This window comes from Mauremys reevesii, linkage group 1, assembly GCF_016161935.1.
Source record: "Mauremys reevesii isolate NIE-2019 linkage group 1, ASM1616193v1, whole genome shotgun sequence".
Taxonomy (NCBI): domain Eukaryota; kingdom Metazoa; phylum Chordata; order Testudines; family Geoemydidae; genus Mauremys; species Mauremys reevesii.
In genome coordinates, this window is record NC_052623.1 from 116,168,111 (window position 1) to 116,188,773 (window position 20,663).

The window sequence follows — 20,663 nt, forward strand, 5'->3', positions numbered from 1 at the left end:
TTGGGCCATTACACTAATTGAATCTATTTCCCCATGTTAAGTATCCTCACACCTTCTATGGGTCATCTCAATTATCACTTCAAAAGTTTTTTTTCTCCTGCTGAGGATAGCTCATCTCAATTGATTGGCCTCTTACAGTTGGTATGGCTACTTCCACCTTTTCATGTTCTCTGTATGTATAAATATCTTCTTGCTGTATGTTCCAGTCTATGCATCCGATGAAGTGGGCTGTAGCCCATGAAAGCTTATGTTCAAATAAATTTGTTAGTCTCTAAGGTGCCACAAGCACTCCTATTCTATTATTGTTTAACACTACGATTAATTTTTTTAATCGCTTGACAGCCTTATTCACATTATTACATTAGTCAGACAGAAACTGATCCTTACTGACCACGAAAGTATGAGTATACAAAAACTGTGAAAGCTATGCCTTGCACGTGGCAACCTGCTACTGGATCCATCTGAAAATTTTACATAATGTATTAAGGGTTAACTCATTATTTGTTTGGATTTTGGGGCAAAGGGAGGATGGGAGGAAGAAAAAGAGGTCTAAGGACAGATGAGGGAATGAGGGTTCAGCTCTTACCAATCCAAGTTTTTGAAACTCTTGAACAAGTCACTAAGAGGTTTGCTATAGTGCTTTCTTCCATTGTGGGTACTTCTTGATTGTGAAAAATGCATGGACAAAGGCATAATTGTATTATCTGATGAACTGTCCAAGTTACCTATAAAATAATTCAAATATTAAATATTTCATTTTGCAGTTGAAAAGCACACATTTAAAAAAATCCACAATGATTTAATTAATATATTTTGTACTCTGTAAAGGTTATTGCTTAAAAGAACAAAACCCAGAATCATAACATATTAGAACAAGCTCTGACAAGTTAGGAATTAAAATTAGAGAAATACAAAATACTAGCTAAATTGTATTTTAATAATAATTTTAAACTGAAAAGTTTTATAGATGACTAAAAAAATTAAGTCCTAACAAAATTAAACCTGAAGAAAAGTTCTATGTAAGCTCAAAAGCTTGTCTCTCTCACCAACAAAAGTTGTTCCAATAAAAGATATTACCTCATCCACCTTGTGTTTCTAAAACCATTAAGTCAATTTTAAAGAACATTCAACTTATTACATTTTTGAGAATCTTTTTAAAAGCTTCGTTCTGTTACTAAAAACGTTTTAGAAACCTCAACTTTGTTTTCAAGTCACATCTGTCTTCCTGAAGTTTTACAATTTGCATTCATATGCTAATTGCTGTGCAAATTTGAAGTTTGAACAACATAGCCTGTTACTTGCTTTTCATGAGCATTAGCATGGCAACATGCATTTCTCTGGAACCCCACCTACATGATAACCATTACGTTCATACCTGTACATTTAAAAAAGTGAATGTATATAAATGTCTTAAATTATATAACCTAAAACTTTTAAAAAGATTTTAAGTTTCCTGTTTTAATTTTATTTTTTATAATTTGCGTCAAGCAATGTTTAACTGTTTCCCCTCCAGTCAGCAATCCTAGGCACCTGCATGTACTGTACATGCAAGGCCAACCTTAGGGAAACTGGTGCCCTAGAGGAACTTGTATTTTGGCATCCCGGCCCCCATGGGTGTCCTCTCATTGCCCCTGTCCCCCTTGGGTGCCTCCTTGAAACCCAGCCCCTAAACCCCTGCAATCCCTCCTGCACCCACGTGGGGAAGCTGCCACGTGGAGCCTCCTTGACCACCGGGCACTCTGGGCGGCTGCATGGATGACCCATCCCTAAGGACAGCCCTGTGTACAAGGCTTTAAAAGCAACATATTGCCACATAGGGAGCTACCCAATACCACCCACCTCAAAGAATTTCCCACAAACCGACCCCCTCTCAACAAGACACTTACTCCATCCCACACAATCCAACTGATGGCAGCCAGTTCTCATATATGCACCAATGATAACCAAATGCTTCTCTCTGCCACATCCCAATAATAGCCAATCCTCACCTTCTCAAACATATATAATAAGATTGTCATACATATACTAGAACCCTACTTACCGTGAATGGGGTGTGTATGTAGCTGACTTTCATTCTATGGATGAAAGTAAGGGTACATCTCCACTAGCCATGTTACAGCGCGGCTGCAGCAAGTTTTAGCGCTGAAAGTGGCAGTGTAGACACAGCTTAAGACTCTATTGCAGTACTGGGCCATTATAGTCACCTACCCCCTCCCCCAAAAGGTTATCGGTACTAGTTTTCGCTTTAATGCCCAGCTAGTGGAGCTTTCTTTTTAGTCACTGTGGGAGCAATACTCTTTTTTACCCATATCTTCCTTACCAGCAGCCCTCCTTTTCACAGGGAAGATGAATTGCTAATGCTTATGTCTCTCCTGCCAACCCACCCGCATCTGTAATGCAAGGAGATTTCCTAGAGTACTCCTGTAGAATCCATACACATGTATACACTTCCAGGCTGGTGCCCGAGTTTCACAAACCAATGTCTGCCTACTTAAAATACTCTTGGAGATAATATAAAACTAAGCCCCCCAAGCACAGGAATTCTTAAGATAAATTTAAAGAATAGTGAATTTGAATTGATGTCCCTTTTAACAAAGATATCCAAAACAACCGTTTTGTTGTATTACCTGTATATGTTAGGGAGTTTCCTTTTTTACATTTGGTCTGTAATGAACCTGAAAGACAATCCTAAGAGAAAACAGAAAAAAAGTCCCTACTATTTTTAATTACATTATAATGTATATTACAATGTATTTGTTTACTGTTTATAGTGCCTTTACTAAGGAAGCTGTTAAAAGATGTTTGCTTTGAGCAGAGAATAATTTTTCCTAAACAAAAATGTAAGTGAAACGTCACACAAACATAAGCGAACAAACAAAAACAAAAAAACCTATGAACTAATCAAGCTATTTCCCCATAAGCTAAAAATGAAAGATTGCTAGCATTATTTCTGTTTTTAAAAACTTGAGACCCTCAAATACCTCAGTGATAAGGGCCATTCAAGTAAATAGGCGTAAGTAGATTAGGTAGCCATAGAAACAGCTCCATCCAGTCTGACATTTCAGCCTGTCACTCCAACATTTCCTACCTTATGTCTTGCCATCAACCTGTAATTATACACTTTAAAAAAGCTTACATTAAAGTATCATTAGGTTGCAAATTCAAGCACTTGAATATAAGAGAGGCCAGATTTAAGGTGGCTCCTGCAACCCTCATTCTGCCCTACTGTGCATCCAGTCTGTGCTCTTGTGGAAAAAATAGTACATGATTGTGTAATCAAAGACTGTATCATAACTACAGATACAATTCTTCTACAGAGGTCACAGATTCCATGACTTTCCGGGACTTCTTCTGGGGCAGGGCAGAAGCAGCTGCCAGCTCCGGGGCCGTCAGAGCAGCAGCCCCCATCCCACTGGAGCAGTGGCTGAGGCTGGGTCAGCCCCTCTGGGGCTCTGTTTGTCTACCCCTTCCCTGCCCCAGGGTATTTTAAGTAAAAGTCAGGAACAAGCTTTCATTAATTTTTGTTTATTGCCCACAACCTGTCCCTGACTTTTACTAAAAATACCCGTAACAGAATCTTAATCTTAATCAAAGGGGCAGAACTGAGGTTTCACAGACAACGGTAAATCTAGCAGTTCCCAACTTCAATAATGTTCTTTTAAGGTAATTTTTGCATGCAACTCCGTGCGTTATTTTTAAGGAAAAAAAGTAAAACAAATTATATTATGTGTAACTGTAACATTTCCCCGCTTTCCAACAGGCATCATCAACAGAGGTTGAACTCTGAACCTTCAGTGTTGCAGCATGGATTGGTACTACTTGAGCTACAGAACATCATCACCAGGAGACTGGGGAAATGGGTCCAGGTGGATTTACGGGTTGGAAAAACCCATCCGGATGCTCCAAGGGGGCAGAATGGGCCACTGGGGCCATCCATTTGTCTTTAGTCTGGAGTGCCCTCCTCTCCACCTGCCCCATCCACTCTGGCTGCTTCCAGCTAGTACAGCTTGCTATAGTTGCTTTGGCATTATCTTGGACTTAGAATGTATGTGTGTTCAATTAGTGAGAGAAGGGATGTGTCAATTTTTAATAGTTCATATCTTGGCAAAAGCTGAACTGAATTTCATGGGACAAAGAAAAGGTAAATGGGTAGCCTGAAGGTGTTCTCTCGGTCAAATATCAAAGGCTTTTGGCAAACAATAAAGGTGTGTGAGCTCCTCAAAGAAAATGTCCCAAGAATGGAAAGCGTTAAGCATTCTTACTACAGGGATCACTAACAGCTCTCCTCATCTCTATAATATGGCCCTGGCTCAACAGCAACCCTCTCCACTGCCCCTTTATTGTCAACTATTGATAACATCACAATCCTTTCCATCAATTAGACTTTTAAATTCACAGACATCTTCAACTCTTCCTGCTCTCTTGCTCCCAGGTTCTCTCCAAATTGTCAGTTTCTTACACATAATTTCTAATATCTGACCTTTCTTTCTGTCCAGATAACCAGATCTCTTCTCTTGATTACTGCAATTTCCTCCCCTCTGGCCTGACAATCATACCTTTCCACCTCACCCTCAACCAATACAAACTGCAGCTGCTACAATAATCTATTACTGCCCATTACTCTAGCCCACATTCCAGCGTGGCTGTACTGCCCCCAGCCCAGCCCACAGTACTAGCACAGTGTTTCTCAAACTGGGGTTGCTGCATGTGTTGGGAAAGCCCCTGGTGGGCCAGGCCAGTTTGTTTACCTGCTCCATCCGCAGGTCCGGCTGATCGCGGCTCCCACTGGCCGCGGTTCGCTGCTCCGGGCCAATGGGAGCTGCTGCAAGCGGCGTGGGCCGAGGGACTTACTGGCCGCCGCTTCCAGCAGCCCCCACTGGCCTGCAGCGGCGAACCACAGCCAGTGGGAGCCGTGATCAGCCGGACCTGTGGATGGGGCAGGTAAACAAACTGGCCCGGCCTGCCAGGGGCTTTCCCTACACAAGCGGTGACCCGTTTTAGAAACACTGACCTAGCACAATCAGGGACAGGTGCCGGAGAGCCTGGTGGGCGCGGCTGGGGTGATATAGCAATGCTAGAGGAGCTGCCAGCACGGGGCACTGGCTCCTGGGAGCAGTGGCCCACCAGGCTGCTGCTGTCACTGCTGTGGTTCCCAATAGAGCTCTGCAGCTCCGTGGATACTGATTTACATCCGCAGATATAAATTTACAGGGCTCTATCCATAATATCAAGTTCTTCTTGTTCTAATCTTCTAGGCCCTTCATTATTCTGCTCTCTCATCCTTATCCATGTTCTTCCTACCACTTTCCACCCCCCACCCAGCCACCACATATATTCTACTTTCTTCAACACTGTCCTAATGCATGAAATGACCTGCCTGAACTGATCTTCCTTCAAATCCCTCCCCAAAACCCACTTATGTTGTTGTGTCACAAGTCAACCAACTAGCAGTCACTTCCCATTTTATTGTTACACAGGTTTGAATATTTATTTAGTAAGTCCTTAGGTAATATGATGATGAGTACCCTAAAATAAACTAAGATAGGGTACGCCTCATGTCCCACAGACATTAGGGCTCACTCATTGCCCAAAGTGTTGAGCAGATTCTGGTGCTCCATACACTCCCTCACACGCTATGGCTGCCTATGAAGAGGGAAGAACACAAGAGGGTGCAGGTTTCCAATGCCACTCCACTCAATCACGCCAAAGCCTGAAGGTGAGACACAACACGTGACAAAAACCTAAAAGGCGGGTCACACAGAACCTCCACAGGATTAATTCCCTTAATGTAAACGGCCCCCACAGCCCCCACGTCACGAGTCTTTTTCCTTCTGAAGTAACTAACGTTCAGCAGTAAGAGAGGGAGGCCGCTCCCGCTGGGTGCAACGCTGAGACCATTGGGGTGACACCCCTCCCCACAGGGGGCTCCAGGGAGCTTGCCCAATGCCACAGGCTGGGGGCGGGCCCCGCCTCATGCCCCACACATAGGGTGACCAGATGTCCCCATTTTACAGGGACAGTCACGATATTTGGGGCTTTTTTTTTATAGGCTCCTATTACCCCCCCCCCCCATTTTTCACACGTGCTGTCTGGTCACCCTACCCAGCGCCGAGGCTGGTACATCGGGGGGTTATTACAGAGACCCTCACCAAGGAGACCCCCCAACAACTCCTGCCCCGCCCCCTCAGCGCCTCTCACCCCCGCGGGCCTCGCCCCCCCGCGCAGGTAGCGCCGCTTCAGACGCTCCATGGAGCCGCTCAGAGCCGGGCTCGCCATGAGCCGCGCCGCTCGCGTCTCCGCCACTGGCCCCAAGCGCCCCGCGCTAAGCCGCTGCCGCTCGGCAGTTGGCCGCCGTGGCGGCACGGAGCATGCGCTGACCGACAGCGCCAGCTCCGTGACGCCCGCTGACGCCGCGGCCCGTAGTGGAGGGGCGGGGGGCAGCGCGCCCCCTGCTGGCCGCGGGCTCGCAGGGCGCAGCTCGGCGGGGGCAAGCAGCTGGCGCCAGGGGTAGGAGCCGGGGTTGAGGCGCCGCCAGAGGCGGGGAACAGTTACCCCAGGCGGGGTGAGCTGCCTGCAGCGGCTGCACCAAGTGGGGGGGGGGGCTCCCCCCCTTGGAGGACGGGGCATCTCAGCACCTGCTGCCCAGGGCTGCGCTCTTATGCCCAAGGCAGCGTCGCCTTGTCTGAAGCCAGGTCCTGAGCTGCTAACGGAGACTTGGGTCAGTGAAATTGTTTATAACCCTCCCCCCCAATAATTCAGTGTTTAAAAGAAGCCCGGGTCAGTCTGTATAAAGCCCCACCAATGTATCGTCTCTGCTGTTCGCATCGTCTGAACTCGCCTGACTTTTCCTTGCTAGCCGCTGCAAATGGAGCCTGTACATTACTTACTTTAAAAAGTGTTATTTTTGTTACTCTTGGCACTTCATCATTCACCTTCCTTAACACTGGGCAGGTGGATGGTACTGTGCTATTTGATTGACGTTTTCATAGCAATAACCGCTGCTGGTAGCTTCAGCAATCACATCTCAGTATTTCAAATACAGCACATCCTGTTTGTATTGCAACATTAGTTTTTAATTCTAAATTTTTGGTTTTTTCATACACAAATTTATTCTTTGGGATCATATGATATCAAAACTGACTGATTTCCCCGACTGATGTCAAATCTTCAGTTTTCTTTAATCTGACCATCTGTGCTAATAGCCAGAGATGGACCTACCCTCCATGAACTTACCTAGAACCAGGCATCTACAAAGTTTGGATCAGAACATCCATGAGGAAGTGGAGCACCTTGCTAGAATGTTAGCATCTGCCATGGGGCTCCGTGAGCAGAAGGAAGTATTGGAAGGCAGGGCACAGGAATGCTATCACACCACTACTTTCTGCCCCAATCTCTTAGTTTCTTATCCGTGCTGATGCTGCCTGTGACTGCTCACAGCTGAAAAGCAGCAGCTTCTTTGTGAGCCTAGTGTGGCCTGCAGACTGCTAGCATACAGTGGAGAGAGTAACTGTACTATTCCTTTCAGTTCTCTTGGTCAGAAGAGGATCTAGCCTACTCTAATGTGTGGCAACTCCCTCCAATTACAGTTAAGGAGCATTTGTGTGTGAACCAAGTGGCCGGATGAAGAGCTCACCTGATACTTTGCAGAACAGAGCAACTGCATACAAGAGGAACTTGTTGAACTTACTCATGTTCCCATCACATTAACCACCCCACCCCTCTCAGAATTTGGCCTCCCCACGAATGATGAAAAGAGAGAAGATCTGCAGAATAGATCTGTAGGTCTTATAGATCTTGGAAAACAGTATGTCCAATGCTAAAGGAAAATCAAGGTTTCCTTTAAAGAAATTAACCGGTCAACCTCCCTGAAAAATGCAACAATCCACCTGATCCTCAAAAAGCCAACACTTGATGCAGAATACATCTCATCCATCTCTAACCTTTCATTCCTAGGCTAAATAATTGCAAAATAGTGACAAACAAACTGTAACATGGGACATCTGCCAGCATCCTCCATGCCTTGCCAGTGGACCTCATTCTGGGACACAACATGAGACAAACCTTAGTGGGGCTAAGAGATCACCTCCCCATGGCAATGGATGGAAGCTACATCTCTGTTAATATTTCTTGATTTCTGTGCAACTGTCAACACAGCCAACTACGCTATACTGATGGCCTGTTTTATGTGACGCAGCTGGAGTAGATGGTGCAGCACTACAATGTTCCCAGTCATTTCTTTCCAATATAACCAGGATACTGATCAAAGGAGAGCAGTACCTGGTGAAGAACTTAAAATCAACCTGGGCCAGATTCAACTGATACTTCAGGGAGGCAGAAATGCATTGAAAAATAACTACATCACTGCCCTCCCCCATTCCATCATGGAGATTTCCTACTGTTCATCAAAGTAGTACGAAACCTCAAGGCTATTGTCAACTCAATATTTAGCCTACCCGATCAGGGTCTCCCATCACCAGCATGCAAAGAAACTTCACCCCTTCCTCACAGATGAGGATCCTACATCTACCCATGGATTTGTCACCTCCAGCCAGGATTACTGTTACGCACCATATCTGGGTTTGCAGGTAGCGGCAATGTGGAGGCTCCAACTTGTGCAGAATGTGGCAGCCTGCCTGCTCAACAGAATATGCCAAAAGCCTGTTGCTTCTATTCCAATCCCTTTGCTGATTCCCAGACTACTTCTGTGACCAGATCAACGCCAAGAACCATCTACTGTAATGACCTATGACCCGTCAAATCAGTGACACTGGGACAAGGCAGCTCACAAAACCTAGGACAAAGTAGGAGAGCCAGAGATAAATCAATCATTCTGGTGAAAGGCTGTCAGCTGGGCAACAAATCTCATGATCAGATGAAACCAGAGTCTAATGACTTTTCAGGCTGTGCTGCCAAACTCTCATCACAGACAAGAGTTTCCCAACAAAATGAAATTAAACTTTTGAATATTCACAAAAAGAAAACATGGAAGAGGGCAAATACATTCAAATCAACATTTGCTTTTGAATTTGATAATTTGCATGTGTTTTTTTCCATTATTCACTTCATTCTAGTTATAATGTACTGCACATTTATATTAGTGCAGCCTTACCACTACTGATGATTTATTTTTTTAACAATTTGAAGTCCTTTGGATAGGGCCTGCTTTTCCCCTATACATGGGAACATAGTCATGCACTTGTCATTCACTTACTTCACTAGGTAGTATTTACAGCGGTCTCTCTTCATCTCTACTGAGATGTTTTAGAAATCAACACAGGAAATGTTCCATAAATCAAGCGACTTAATTGACAAAGAAAAAGAGTACATGTGGGGCTAGTATAAAAGTAAACAAACAGAAACGCTGTTAAGGACATTGCAGTGCTACATCAGGTAGGTATATTGATTCATGTTCTTTGAAGACCAAAACATAGAAATGGAATTTTTACAAATGAAGATATGGTACATTTAAAGTAATTTATGTATTTATCTCAGTCTACATTTTTAATTCTGCCAAAAAATGTAAAAAATGGAGACATTTTTCATCAGTTATGTCTAATATTAAAATGACTTCAATTGGAAGTGTAAACAGTGCATTCCCTGCCTTGAGTTTGGTACTTTGAGTAGGGAGAGTGCAGGTGCTGTATCCACTTTCTTAAAACTTCAAGGTCACAGTTTGTTTGATAAGTGCATGCTCCATACACTAGTAAAGGGGGTAAGGAGAGAGGAGTTGGAGCAGGGTGTCAGTGGCCTCATTACACAAAATAGTAAAGATTTGGAGTTTTTTTGAATCAAGATGCTAATTGCACAAGAAACTTTTAAGCTTGTCATGAATGCACAAATAGCACTGTTTTATATGTATTCTATACATAGATTATACATCTACAATTAATACAAATGAACAAATTCAGAATTTTTGTAAAAGATGGAATAAATGCAGTTTATTAGTCACAGTGCATCTGGCAAACTCTGCTCACACGGCAAATGAGAATTTCTCTAATTTTGCTAAGGCTGATTTCCACCGCCCCTAAATTCTGTACAAAACCAAAGTTATGAATCGCCTCCAGTGCACTGAACCATCCATAATTATGGCATGGGCAGTAATTTCGGGAATACTCTAACATGAAAAGTGCAGTCCTTTGGTTGTAGTTTCATGACATTAGGAGTAATAATTAGAGGTGGTCAGGAATTTTTCAACTAAACTTTGTTAAAAAGGCCAATTCATCAAAACCAAAATTCTTCACAATATCGTATCACTTTTGATTAAACTTCGGTGATTAGAGGTTTCTCAGGTCCAGGATAGCATTCCTTGTCAAGATGAGAGAGACACCCTGCCTAGAACAGCCCAGGATTCAGACATGAAAGACCCAACTTCAAGTCCCTGTTCTGCCATTTGCCCACATCCTAGGTGAATGCCCTAACCACCAGACTATTAGCTATTCTAGAATGGGGTTCTCAATTTCTCCTGATGGAGCTGTTCCACTTTAATTGGAGCAGGGACTGAAATGTAGGTCTCCCACTTTTCAAGTGAGCGTCCTGGCCACCAGGCTATGTAGGGATGGGTCTCGAGCTTTTTGCAAATGACATCAGAAGGTTCACAGTTCATCCTGATGCAGGAAAACTGTTCCCTGCCTCGCTCTAGTTGCTACTTCAGTTTCATGCTCCAGCATTCCTAGTGCCTCAAACATGCAAATTGAGGTTGATCATTTTCAGCTATGAGTGTATGCAGTAGTTGCAAGTACAGAGGGTTAGTTTTGTTCGTACATGCTCACCTTCATTCTTATTTCTGTATTGCAGTGGTCCCCAACCTTTTCGTCTGGCGGCCGCCAGACGAAGGACCGTGGCGGCGGTCAAGCATCCCCTGAAATGCCGCTGAATTTTTGCAGCGATGCCTCTCGCTGATGCCGCTTGTCAGCAGCAAGTGGTGTCATCTGGATGCATCGCCGCTGAAATGCCTCCAAAATTTGGTGGCATTTTGGAGGATGCTCGACCACTGACCAGGACGCAGGCGCATTTAGATGCCCCCACGGGCGCCATGGCGCCTGCGGGCACCGCGTAGGGGACCCCTGCTGTATTGTATGCTTCAGATTTTTATCTATGGCCAGAGTCCATATGTACATCATATTATGGAGGAATATTGCAGGTTCTGTAGAATTTAATTTTAAACAATAGGGAGCCCCTGCTGTTCTTGCACCTCTCCAAATTACTTATACTCTATGTTATGACAGCTTTTCAGTGGTGAGAGACTAATGAAAAAAAGTTACATTGCACTTTGGAAGTCTCATTACAATTGTTAAAGTAATAACTTGCTTAAATAAAGAATGGTACTTATATCAAGCCAACGCTGATCTTGAAAATATACATAAAATACCTTCTCATTGCCCTTGTATTACCAGGCTTAACGCTTCAAAGCTGGGCATAGCAGCCAGTTGTTCAGCTGATCAGCTTTGAGCCCACTGATAAGGAATTCCTCAAAACAGACTGAAGTCTTCAAATAGATTGCTTGTAGTAGGTTACTGAATTGCTTGTTACCCCACTTGTCGTGCTTGACTACACCCACCATGTAGGAAGCAGGAACAGGCTAAAGCTTGAAGAAAACTAAACTTTAACTGAGTTTGAGAAAGACTAACTGAATTAAATGCAAATTAGGACATTCTCCACCCAAACTGAGTGCAAAAAGGTTTATGGATGTTATAGTGCCATTGATACCTTTTTCGTTCCAGTCTGCTCCACTCTAACTAAACCAAAGATAAGGAAAAAAGGATAATATGAATCAGGGGTTGAAGGAACATAGCATTAGCTGAAGTATTTTCAATTCTTTACGAGCTAGCCCCAGCCCCACTGGGAGCAGACGTATGCTAGCAACAACTGTTTTAAAGATGGTTGCTAGTAGTAGGGTAGCAGCATAGTTTCCGTGACTAGTACAGATGGGATTTTATTTTTTGCCTGTATGCTCCTATTGACTAGCAGAGAGACATACTGTAACAGACCTTTGGCAGAGTTGTTTTGGTACTCTGCAAAGCTGAAGTAAGTGGCATATGTACAACCAATTAGTAGACAGTATAGCTTTGTTTTTATTCCATTAACCAGAAAAAGCCACATAATTTTTGTAAAGTGAAATACAAGACAAGATGCTTAGTTTCAGCAGTTTCCTCATACTATTTTATAAACTAAATCTACTGACAAGTTATAAACCATGCTCATGACTCCTGCTACTAATAGTTATTTCATAAATGTGTATAGATTGTTTGGCCAGACCACTTTATTTAAGCTCTCATGTTTTAAGTTACGATACCATGGCAGCCATATCCTTCTTAGTTTACTGTTAACCATCACAAAGCAAGATTGAGATATCAAACATTTGTGCAAAAGCACCACAATTTTATGCACACGGTAAGAGTGCTGATTTTGCCAAGGTGACATTTTTAAGAACTAAAAAAGCTTTGCAAAAGTGACAATTTGTTTTTCAGTTATTTAAGATTATCTACTTAGTTCACAGCAAGTTTCATGATTAAACTATTAATTTTATTATACACAGAGAGAGCAATTGCATGTGGACAATACAAGCAACAAAAGGTTTTGGGAAAATAGCCTTGAGTCAGCTAGGAGATGGCTACACAGCAATTAAAAGCCCAAAGCTGGCCTGTGCCAGCTGACTCAAGGTCATGGGGTTGTTTATTGCAGTGTAGACATTTGGGCTCAGGCTGCAGCCACAGCTCTGAGACCCTCCCACCTTGCAGGTCCTAGAGCCTGGCTCCAGCATGAGTCTGAATGTCTACACTGCAATTAAACAGCCCCACAGCCTGTGCACCATGAGCCTGAGTCAGCAGGCATGGTCCATCTGCCAGTTTTTAATTGCAGTTTATTGACTGCATTCTGACACCAGATGGTTGGTTAAGGAAAACTGGCTAGGGCTGATAACTAAACCAGTTTTGTTGGTTGCAGGGTGCTTGTACTAATTCTCTTGGTGTGAGTAAGAATGTCCAGTAGTTGAGAGTGGGCAGAGTTTAATCAAACTGGGGCACTATGTTCCAACTGAGCAGCAGAGGAGCCCTGAACACCACCCTGTTTGCACACGGGCTCTCAATGTGGACCGTACCACTTTGTTCAGAAGTGTTTCTGCTCTATCTTTTGAGCTACTTTAGTGAAATGGTATTTGTATGCAAATCAGTTCTCAACCTTTATGGGATCAGGACCCATTTGTAAATGTTTATGACCTCTTATGAACCAGTACTCTGGGGATGGAGACTCTGGGATAGTTTTTTTCAGGTCTTGCCTGGCACTCCCCCCACAGTAGCAGTTCCAGTGCTGGGCCGGGGGGGGGCGGGGAGGGGGCTGGTAGGGTTTAGCTGTCAGCCCTGGGCATTGCAACCTCCCAGGTTACAGCACTGCTTTAGTTTGGCCCCATCCCTGACTGGAATTTGTGAGAGTGACATTGTGACCTGGCTCATGGGACTGCACTGCCACCACTCAAATTTGGCCTATATGGACTCCCATCATCATGATCGCTGGGCCAAACCTGAGTAGTTCTGGGACCCTGGAGCAGGGAGGCAAGCCCAGTCAGCCTTATGGGACAGAAGCAACAGGACCTTCCATGTGATTCTTTGAAAAATTCTGGCAACCTAATTTTCGGTCCCATTCCCCATATTGAGAAACCCTGACCTAGGGGGACCTTTAGATATCCTGGCTTTGAATTGTGGGCCGATCACTGAAAATGATACATGCAGTGTTGTAACTATACTGGTCCCAGGATATTAGAAAGAAAAGGTGGATTATGGTAATACCTTTTCTTAGACCAACTTCTGTTGGTGTGAGAAGTTTTCAAGCTTACACAAAGCTCTTCTTCAGCTTGAAAGCTTGTCTCTTTCACCAACAGAAGCTGGTCCAGTGAACGATTGCTTTTCTCACCTTGCCATTCAAAATACTGTTAAGCTTGCATTGGATCTGAACATAATATTGCCATTTATAAGACATGCTTTAAATTCACAGAATTCTATTTAATATAGTGAAAAATCTTCTCCTTGGTGTACATATTGTTAGTCAGTTCTGAATTTAGCAGACATTTACCACAGCTGAAAAAACAGGATATCATAAAAAGCAACAAAAAAAACCTAACAGCATTTGGACCAAAAAGGTCACTCAGTAACAGTAGATGCAGAAATACAATATAGTTATTTTTCATTTAAGATCTGGAGTTTTTAACCAGGTTTTTCTTTTTTGTTTTTTTTCCACCCAATAAGCTTTACAAATTCTGTATTTATCCAATTGCCCTTACAAGTATTTTTGCAATCAGTCTCCCATATACAAAGTGATACAAGCAGCAGGTCTCAAAGCATATTAATTAATACCACAGGAAGATCACAAGTTCTCAGTCAGATTTTGACAAGAACTTATGTTAAGACAGTATACAGACAATAGTTCAGTAACTTCAGGCTTCAGGTACCCAAAGGCTGTTTCACAAACAAACTATCCGGTAGAAAAAAAAAACACGTTTTCTTCAACTTAGGAAAGATACCATCTCTCTCTCTAGATGGAAGTTAACTTATATTTGCAGCTGAATGCTCTTAAGAGTAAGGAAATTAATTGCCACTTTGCTTTTTTAAATTTTTCTGTACATCAGTGGGGAGAAGAGAAAATAGTTCTCACATAGCTATCATGTTTCCAAACTAAAGTAGCTCTAATTCTGTATTCAAAATACGGATACATCAGTGTAGCAAATCAAAATAACTGAAAATAGATTATGCATGTAATATTCCTTGTACAAACCAAAGTGAAGAAAAGACAATTGCTTTAACAAGACCAGGATTTAATTTTAAATTTTTCACATTTAAAACAAATTTCAGGATAACATATGCCAGTGTTTTAACTTTTATTTCACAACATGCAAAGTCAATTAACACATAAAAAAGTACTTTTCTGTAAGTTGTAATTTTACATTTATACATCAGAAATATCAATTTTAAAAAAGCTGAACATAATTAGTCTACAACAGCCCAACTTTGATTTATACTGTTAGTGCACATATCTGTAGAATCACTACTTAGACATTATATTTGCCCACAGTCTGTGATGACAATTCTGTTCACCAACCCTTTGGGAGAACCAAAAGATTCAATTTTTTTCACAACATCCATGCCATCCTTCACAAACCCAAATACCACATGTTTAAAGTCCAGGTGTTCTGCTTTTTTAAGTGTGATAAAAAACTGAGAATTATTGGTGTCCCGGCCACGATTTGCCATCGACAGTAATCCAGGACCAGTGTGTTTCACATCAAAGTTCTCATCCTCAAATGCATCTCCATAAATGGACCGTCCACCTGTTCCATCATGCCTAGTGATATCTCCTCCCTGAAAATATTAATCATTTATAGAATTAACTCATTACTAGCCCATAAATATCTACCAAGTAGAAAACTTCCTGCATGTTTTCCTCTAAGAATAACTGAATTAGAAAAATATTAAGAGCTCAGATGTCTGGATACTGACAAAATAAGACAGAATGGTCTCTCATTCTTAGTTTTAGCCATACATGTGATCATCATAACAAGCGAGCAGAAACCTGAACATACTAAGTGCTCATAACAAGGACAAAGTTTTCATGTGTGCTAATTTGTGGGCCTAACTGCGAAAGGTACAGAGAGTCCTCTACTCTCAGAATAACTGGTGTCCTTTCTGTTTTCTAGTTGAATCTACTCAAATTTGAGGTTCGTACCTTACAAAATTGGGCACGTAAGACATTCTTTGGGCTTGTCACAGGGACATCCAGGAAAATTAATCCCAATTAACTAGAAGTGTGAATCTGAAGTGAATTAACCCCACTAAATCCCTGTGTGGACACTGCTTTTGAAATTCAAGTGGCCTTAGTTCAGTTTAAAGTGAATTAAACTAAGCCAAATTAAAGGCTACTTTAGTTCCGAATGAGGGTTTAATATGATTTAACTAATCCACTTCAAACTCACAACTTTAGTCAATTTGGATTAACTTTCCTGGATGTCTATGTAGACAAGCCATTCATATGTTGGCCATGTGTTCTTAACAAGCAAAGAAAAATGAAAATATTTACTGCAGCTAATACGAGACACTCTAATGCCCTTCAGAATCAGGCCACTAGTTTTTCTAGTCCACAGCTAGCCTGGGCCAGTGTTTGGGTATTAACAAGCAAATGGGTCATTACTAGCATTATGGAGCATACCAGTTGAGATCACCACATCCAAAGTGAAACGAATTCTAATAAAAATCAGTGTAAAGAATGGAATTAACAAGTACACATTAAAGACAAGTATGAAGTATATGGAGACTTTCAAGCATGCTTATTAAACTGGGAAATCGGAGCACCATACTCCAATGCAATAGGATCGGATGACAACTTGAAGTCTTTGACTCTGAATGTTATGCAAAGGCAGCCTCTTTACCCGCCAGTTTAGGTTCTCTGTCTGAGAACTGAAATAGCTGTACTAATTACCAACCACCACATTGGCTGGGCACCCAGATAAAAAACAGTACTCAGTATACTGTCACTGTTTGCCAAAGATTGAGTCTGCAGAAGTTGGTGCATCAAGTCTGCACAGATGAGAAAAGTGTGCAAATCAGTTTGAGAAAAGGGAAATGATCCATGGCAAGTGGCAATTGCCCTGATGCATCTGGCCTAGAGAATCTTTATTACTGACAGTACACTGAGCCAGAAAGAGCACAGCCTGACTTTTAGATGCAGGTTATATCTGAAGACCTAGTATTTAGGAAAAACAATTACTTTTAAATGAGCAAATTTGATATGGAAATCACTGAGGTACAATAAAAGGAATCCTACAACTTTTTAAAATAAAACAACCACTTTTCAGACAAGAAGTACACTCAAACTAGGGAGTAAAAGCCTGTCTACTGACTCAATCTTTGGTAACCTCCTCACTCCATGTAACAAATGGTCTGTGAAAGAAAGTGTAGATTCAAATGAAGTAAAAATCTTAAGCGAATCCACATGTTCCATAGAGTCTCTATGGATAGAAATTTCATGCACTAGTAAAAATATAACATTAGGGATCTATTATCGATCACCTGACCAGGACAGTAATAGTGATGATGAAATGCTAAGGGAAATTAGAGAGGCTATCAAAATTAAGAACCCAATAATAGTGGGGGATTTCAATTATCCCCATATTGACTGGGAACATTTCACTTCAGGACGAAATGCAGAGATAAAATTTCTTGACTGCTTCATGGAGCAGCTGGTACGGGAACCCACAAGGGGAGAGGCAACTCTAGATTTAATCCTGAATGGAGCGCAGGAGCTGGTCCAAGAGGTAACTATAGCAGGACCGCTTGGAAATAGTGACCATAATACAATAGCATTCAACATCCCTGTGGTGGCAAGAACACCTCAACTGCCCAACACTGTGGCATTTAATTTCAAAAGGGGGAACTATACAAAAATGAGGGGGTTAGTTAGACAAAAGTTAAAAGGTACAGTGACTAAAGTGAAATCCCTGCAAGTTGCATGGGCCCTTTTTAAAGACACCATAATAGAGGCCCAACTTAAATGTATACCCCAAATTAAGAAAAACAGAAAAAGAACTAAAAAAGCCACCGTGGCTTAACAACCATGTAAAAGAAGCAGTGAGAGATAAAAAGACTTCCTTTAAAAAGTGGAAGTCAAATCCTAGTGAGGCAAATAGAAAGGAGCACAAACACTGCCAACTTAAGTGCAAGAGTGTAATAAGAAAAGCCAAAGAGGAGTTTGAAGAGTGGCTAGCCAAAAACTCCAAAGGTAATAACAAGTACATCAGAAGCAGGAAGCCTGCTAAACAACCAGTGGGGCCCCTTGATGATCAAAATACAAAAGGAGCGCTTAAAGACTATAAAGTCATTGCGGAGAAACTAAATGGATTCTTTGCTTCAGTCTTCACGGCTGAGGATGTTAGGGAGATTCCCAAACCTGAGCTGGCTTTTGTAGGTGACAAATCTGAGGAACTGTCACAGATTGAAGTGTCACTAGAGGAGGTTTTGGAATTAATTGATAAACTCAACATTAACAAGTCACCGGGACCAGATGGCATTCACCCAAGAGTTCTGAAAGAACTCAAATGTGAAGTTATGAACTATTAACTAAGGTTTGTAACCTGTCCTTTAAATCGGCTTCGGTACCCAATGACTGGAAGTTAGCTAATGTAACACCAATATTTAAAAAGGGCTCTAGGGGTGATCCCGGCAAGTCTAACGTCGGTACCGGGCAAATTAGTTGAAACAATAGTAAAGAATAAAATTGTCAGACACATAGAAAAACAAACTCTTGAGCAATAGTCAACATGGTTTCTGTAAAGGGAAATCGTGTCTTACTAATCTATTAGAGTTCTTTGAAGGGGTCAACAAACATGTGGAAAAGGGGGATCCGGTGGACATAGTGTACTTAGATTTTCAGAAAGCCTTTGACAAGGTCCCTCTCCAAAGGCTCTTACGTAAATTAAGCTGTCATGGGATAAAAGGGAAGGTCCTTTCATGGATTGTTCCTTGTCCTTTAACCAGTTCTCAAAGGGTAGGAATTAATGGTAAATTCTCAGAATGGAGAGGGGTAACTAGTGGTGTTCCCCAAGGGTCAGTCCTCGGACCAATCCTATTCAATTTATTCATAAATGATCTGGAGAAAGGGGTAAACAGTGAGGTGGCAAAGTTTGCAGATGATACTAAACTACTCAAGATAGTTAAGACCAAAGCAGATTGTGAAGAACTTCAAAAAGATCTCACAAAACTAAGTGATTGGGCAACCAAATGGCAAATGAAATTTAATGTGGATAAATGTAAAGTAATGCACATTGGAAAAAATAACTCCAACTATACATACAACATGATGGGGGTAATTTAGCTACGAGTCAGGAAAAAGATCTTGGCGTCATCGTGGATAGTTCTCTGAAGATGTCCACGCAGTGTGCAGAGGCGGTCAAAAAAGCAAACAGGATGTTAGGAATCATTAAAAAGGGGATAGCGAATAAGACTGAGAATATATTATTGCCCTTATATAAATCCATGGTACGCCCACATCTCGAATACTGTGTACAGATGTGGTCTCCTCACCTCAAAAAAGATATTCTAGCACTAGAAAAGGTTCAGAAAAGGGCAACTAAAATGATTAGGGGTTTAGAGAGGGTCCCATATGAGGAAAGATTAAAGAGGCTAGGACTCTTCAGCTTGGAAAAGAGAAGACTAAGGGGGGACATGATAGAGGTATATAAAATCATGAGTGATGTTGAGAAAGTGGATAAGGAAAAGTTATTTACTTATTCCCATAATACAAGAACTAGGGGTCACCAAATGAAATTAATAGGCAGCAGGTTTAAAACAAATAAAAGGAAGTTCTTCTTCACGCAGCGCACAGTCAACTTGTGGAACTCCTTACCTGAGGAGGTTGTGAAGGCTAGGACTATAACAATGTTTAAAAGGGGACTGGATAAATTCATGGTGGCTAAGTCCATAAATGGCTATTAGCCAGGATGGGTAAGAATGGTGTCCCTAGCCTCTGTTTGTCAGAGGATGGCGATGGATGGCAGGAGAGAGATCACTTGATCATTGCCTGTTAGGTTCACTCCCTCTGGGGCACCTGGCATTGGCCACTGTCGGTAGACAGATACTGGCCTAGATGGACCTTTGGTCTGACCCGGTACGGCCTCTCTTATGTTCTTAGCTGTAAGAAATGAAAATAGGTTTTATTCTAAGAAAAAAAATATCTTCAACTTGCACTTACCTGACACACAAAATCAGGAACTATTCTGTGAAATATAGAGTTCTTGAATCCAAATCCTTTTTCCCCTGTGCACAGGGCCCTGAAATTTTCAGCAGTTCGAGGAACAATATTTGAAAATAGTTCCATGGTTATGTGTCCTAAAGGTTCATCGTCAGCAGAAACCTCAAAATACACTACAGGGTTGGTTTCCTTTGACAGTTCTGCTGCCAAGGATACGTGTGCTCTCTGAAGTTCTGACAAATTTTGTTGGCATTCTTCAAATCTCCTCTTGAAGGAATCAGCCATTTCTTTGCTTTTAAATCGAACTGCAAGTTGTTCTACTTTTGCTTCGCCATCTGAAATTAAATTCCCAAACAGATCACAGCCTATTCAGCATCAGTTACAGTTTTATTTGTCATATACATGAAGAAAACTTTTTCAAGCAACCTACACAAAACACTATCTTTTCAAACTCACCAGCATAATCTGTGGCAGTCCATACTAATGCATTGTTTGATGTATTCAAGGGCTTTAAATTCATTGTTTTTGTGATTACATGATTTGCACACACTTTGAGAACTTGGTCCCTTCTCATTAAAATTCTGTAATATTTTTTCTGTGTATGGAAGAGAATTTTTATCTCTCCAACTCCACGCTCTTTCCACTGATTGACTTCTCTGTCCCATCTATAGAGTTTTGCCCTCTCTTTGAAGAGAATTTCTTCATCCTCTTCTCCAGATTTCACCTCCACCTAGAAAGCAGCAAAAACAGCATATTCATGCATTTCCTAGACAGTCACAGTCACCAGGAATCTACTCATGCATTAGAGACAATGGGTAACAGCTTTCTATTATCCTGATTTTACACCCCCATTTAAAGACTTCCTCCAAAACTTACTTTCTATTTGAAATTCTGCATGGGCAGGCCTGTAGCCAGAGGAGATATATTCCCAACTT

General features: G+C 41.9%; 2 protein-coding genes and 1 long non-coding RNA gene across 13 annotated transcripts in view; 1 reads left to right on the forward strand and 2 right to left on the reverse strand.

Moving 5' to 3' along the window:
* The window catches only part of CCDC138 (coiled-coil domain containing 138), a 96,959-nt gene extending 90,598 nt beyond the window's left edge, over positions 1-6,361 (reverse strand). For 3 of the 8 annotated variants that reach the window (XM_039529928.1, XM_039529896.1, XM_039529918.1), the window contains exons 1-3: positions 6,199-6,361; positions 2,628-2,688; positions 587-725 (exon numbers count right to left, since the gene is read on the reverse strand). In XM_039529928.1, the coding sequence (XP_039385862.1) occupies positions 587-725; positions 2,628-2,688; positions 6,199-6,276 (278 nt within the window). In that variant the 5' untranslated portion in view covers positions 6,277-6,361. Of the gene's footprint in view, positions 1-586; positions 726-2,041; positions 2,143-2,627; positions 2,689-2,981; positions 3,093-6,198 lie in introns of those variants that run through there. The other 5 variants (XM_039529887.1, XM_039529937.1, XM_039529877.1 and 2 more) reach the window with 4 other exon arrangements.
* Positions 6,362-6,545: 184 nt separating this feature from the next.
* The window catches only part of LOC120408219, a 53,767-nt gene continuing 39,649 nt past the window's right edge, over positions 6,546-20,663 (forward strand). Inside the window, exon 1 of one of the 2 annotated variants that reach the window (XR_005600537.1) lies at positions 6,546-6,718. This is a non-coding gene — a long non-coding RNA (uncharacterized LOC120408219). The remainder of the gene's footprint in view (positions 6,719-20,663) is intronic. The other variant, XR_005600539.1, reaches the window with a different exon arrangement.
* Positions 14,853-20,663, reverse strand: part of LOC120408173 (E3 SUMO-protein ligase RanBP2-like) — a 62,169-nt gene continuing 56,358 nt past the window's right edge. For all 3 annotated transcript variants that reach the window (XM_039544814.1, XM_039544822.1, XM_039544804.1), the window contains 3 exons: positions 20,185-20,458; positions 19,729-20,063; positions 14,853-15,347 (listed from right to left, as the gene is read on the reverse strand). In XM_039544814.1, the coding sequence (XP_039400748.1) occupies positions 15,045-15,347; positions 19,729-20,063; positions 20,185-20,458 (912 nt within the window). In that variant the 3' untranslated portion in view covers positions 14,853-15,044. The remainder of the gene's footprint in view (positions 15,348-19,728; positions 20,064-20,184; positions 20,459-20,663) is intronic.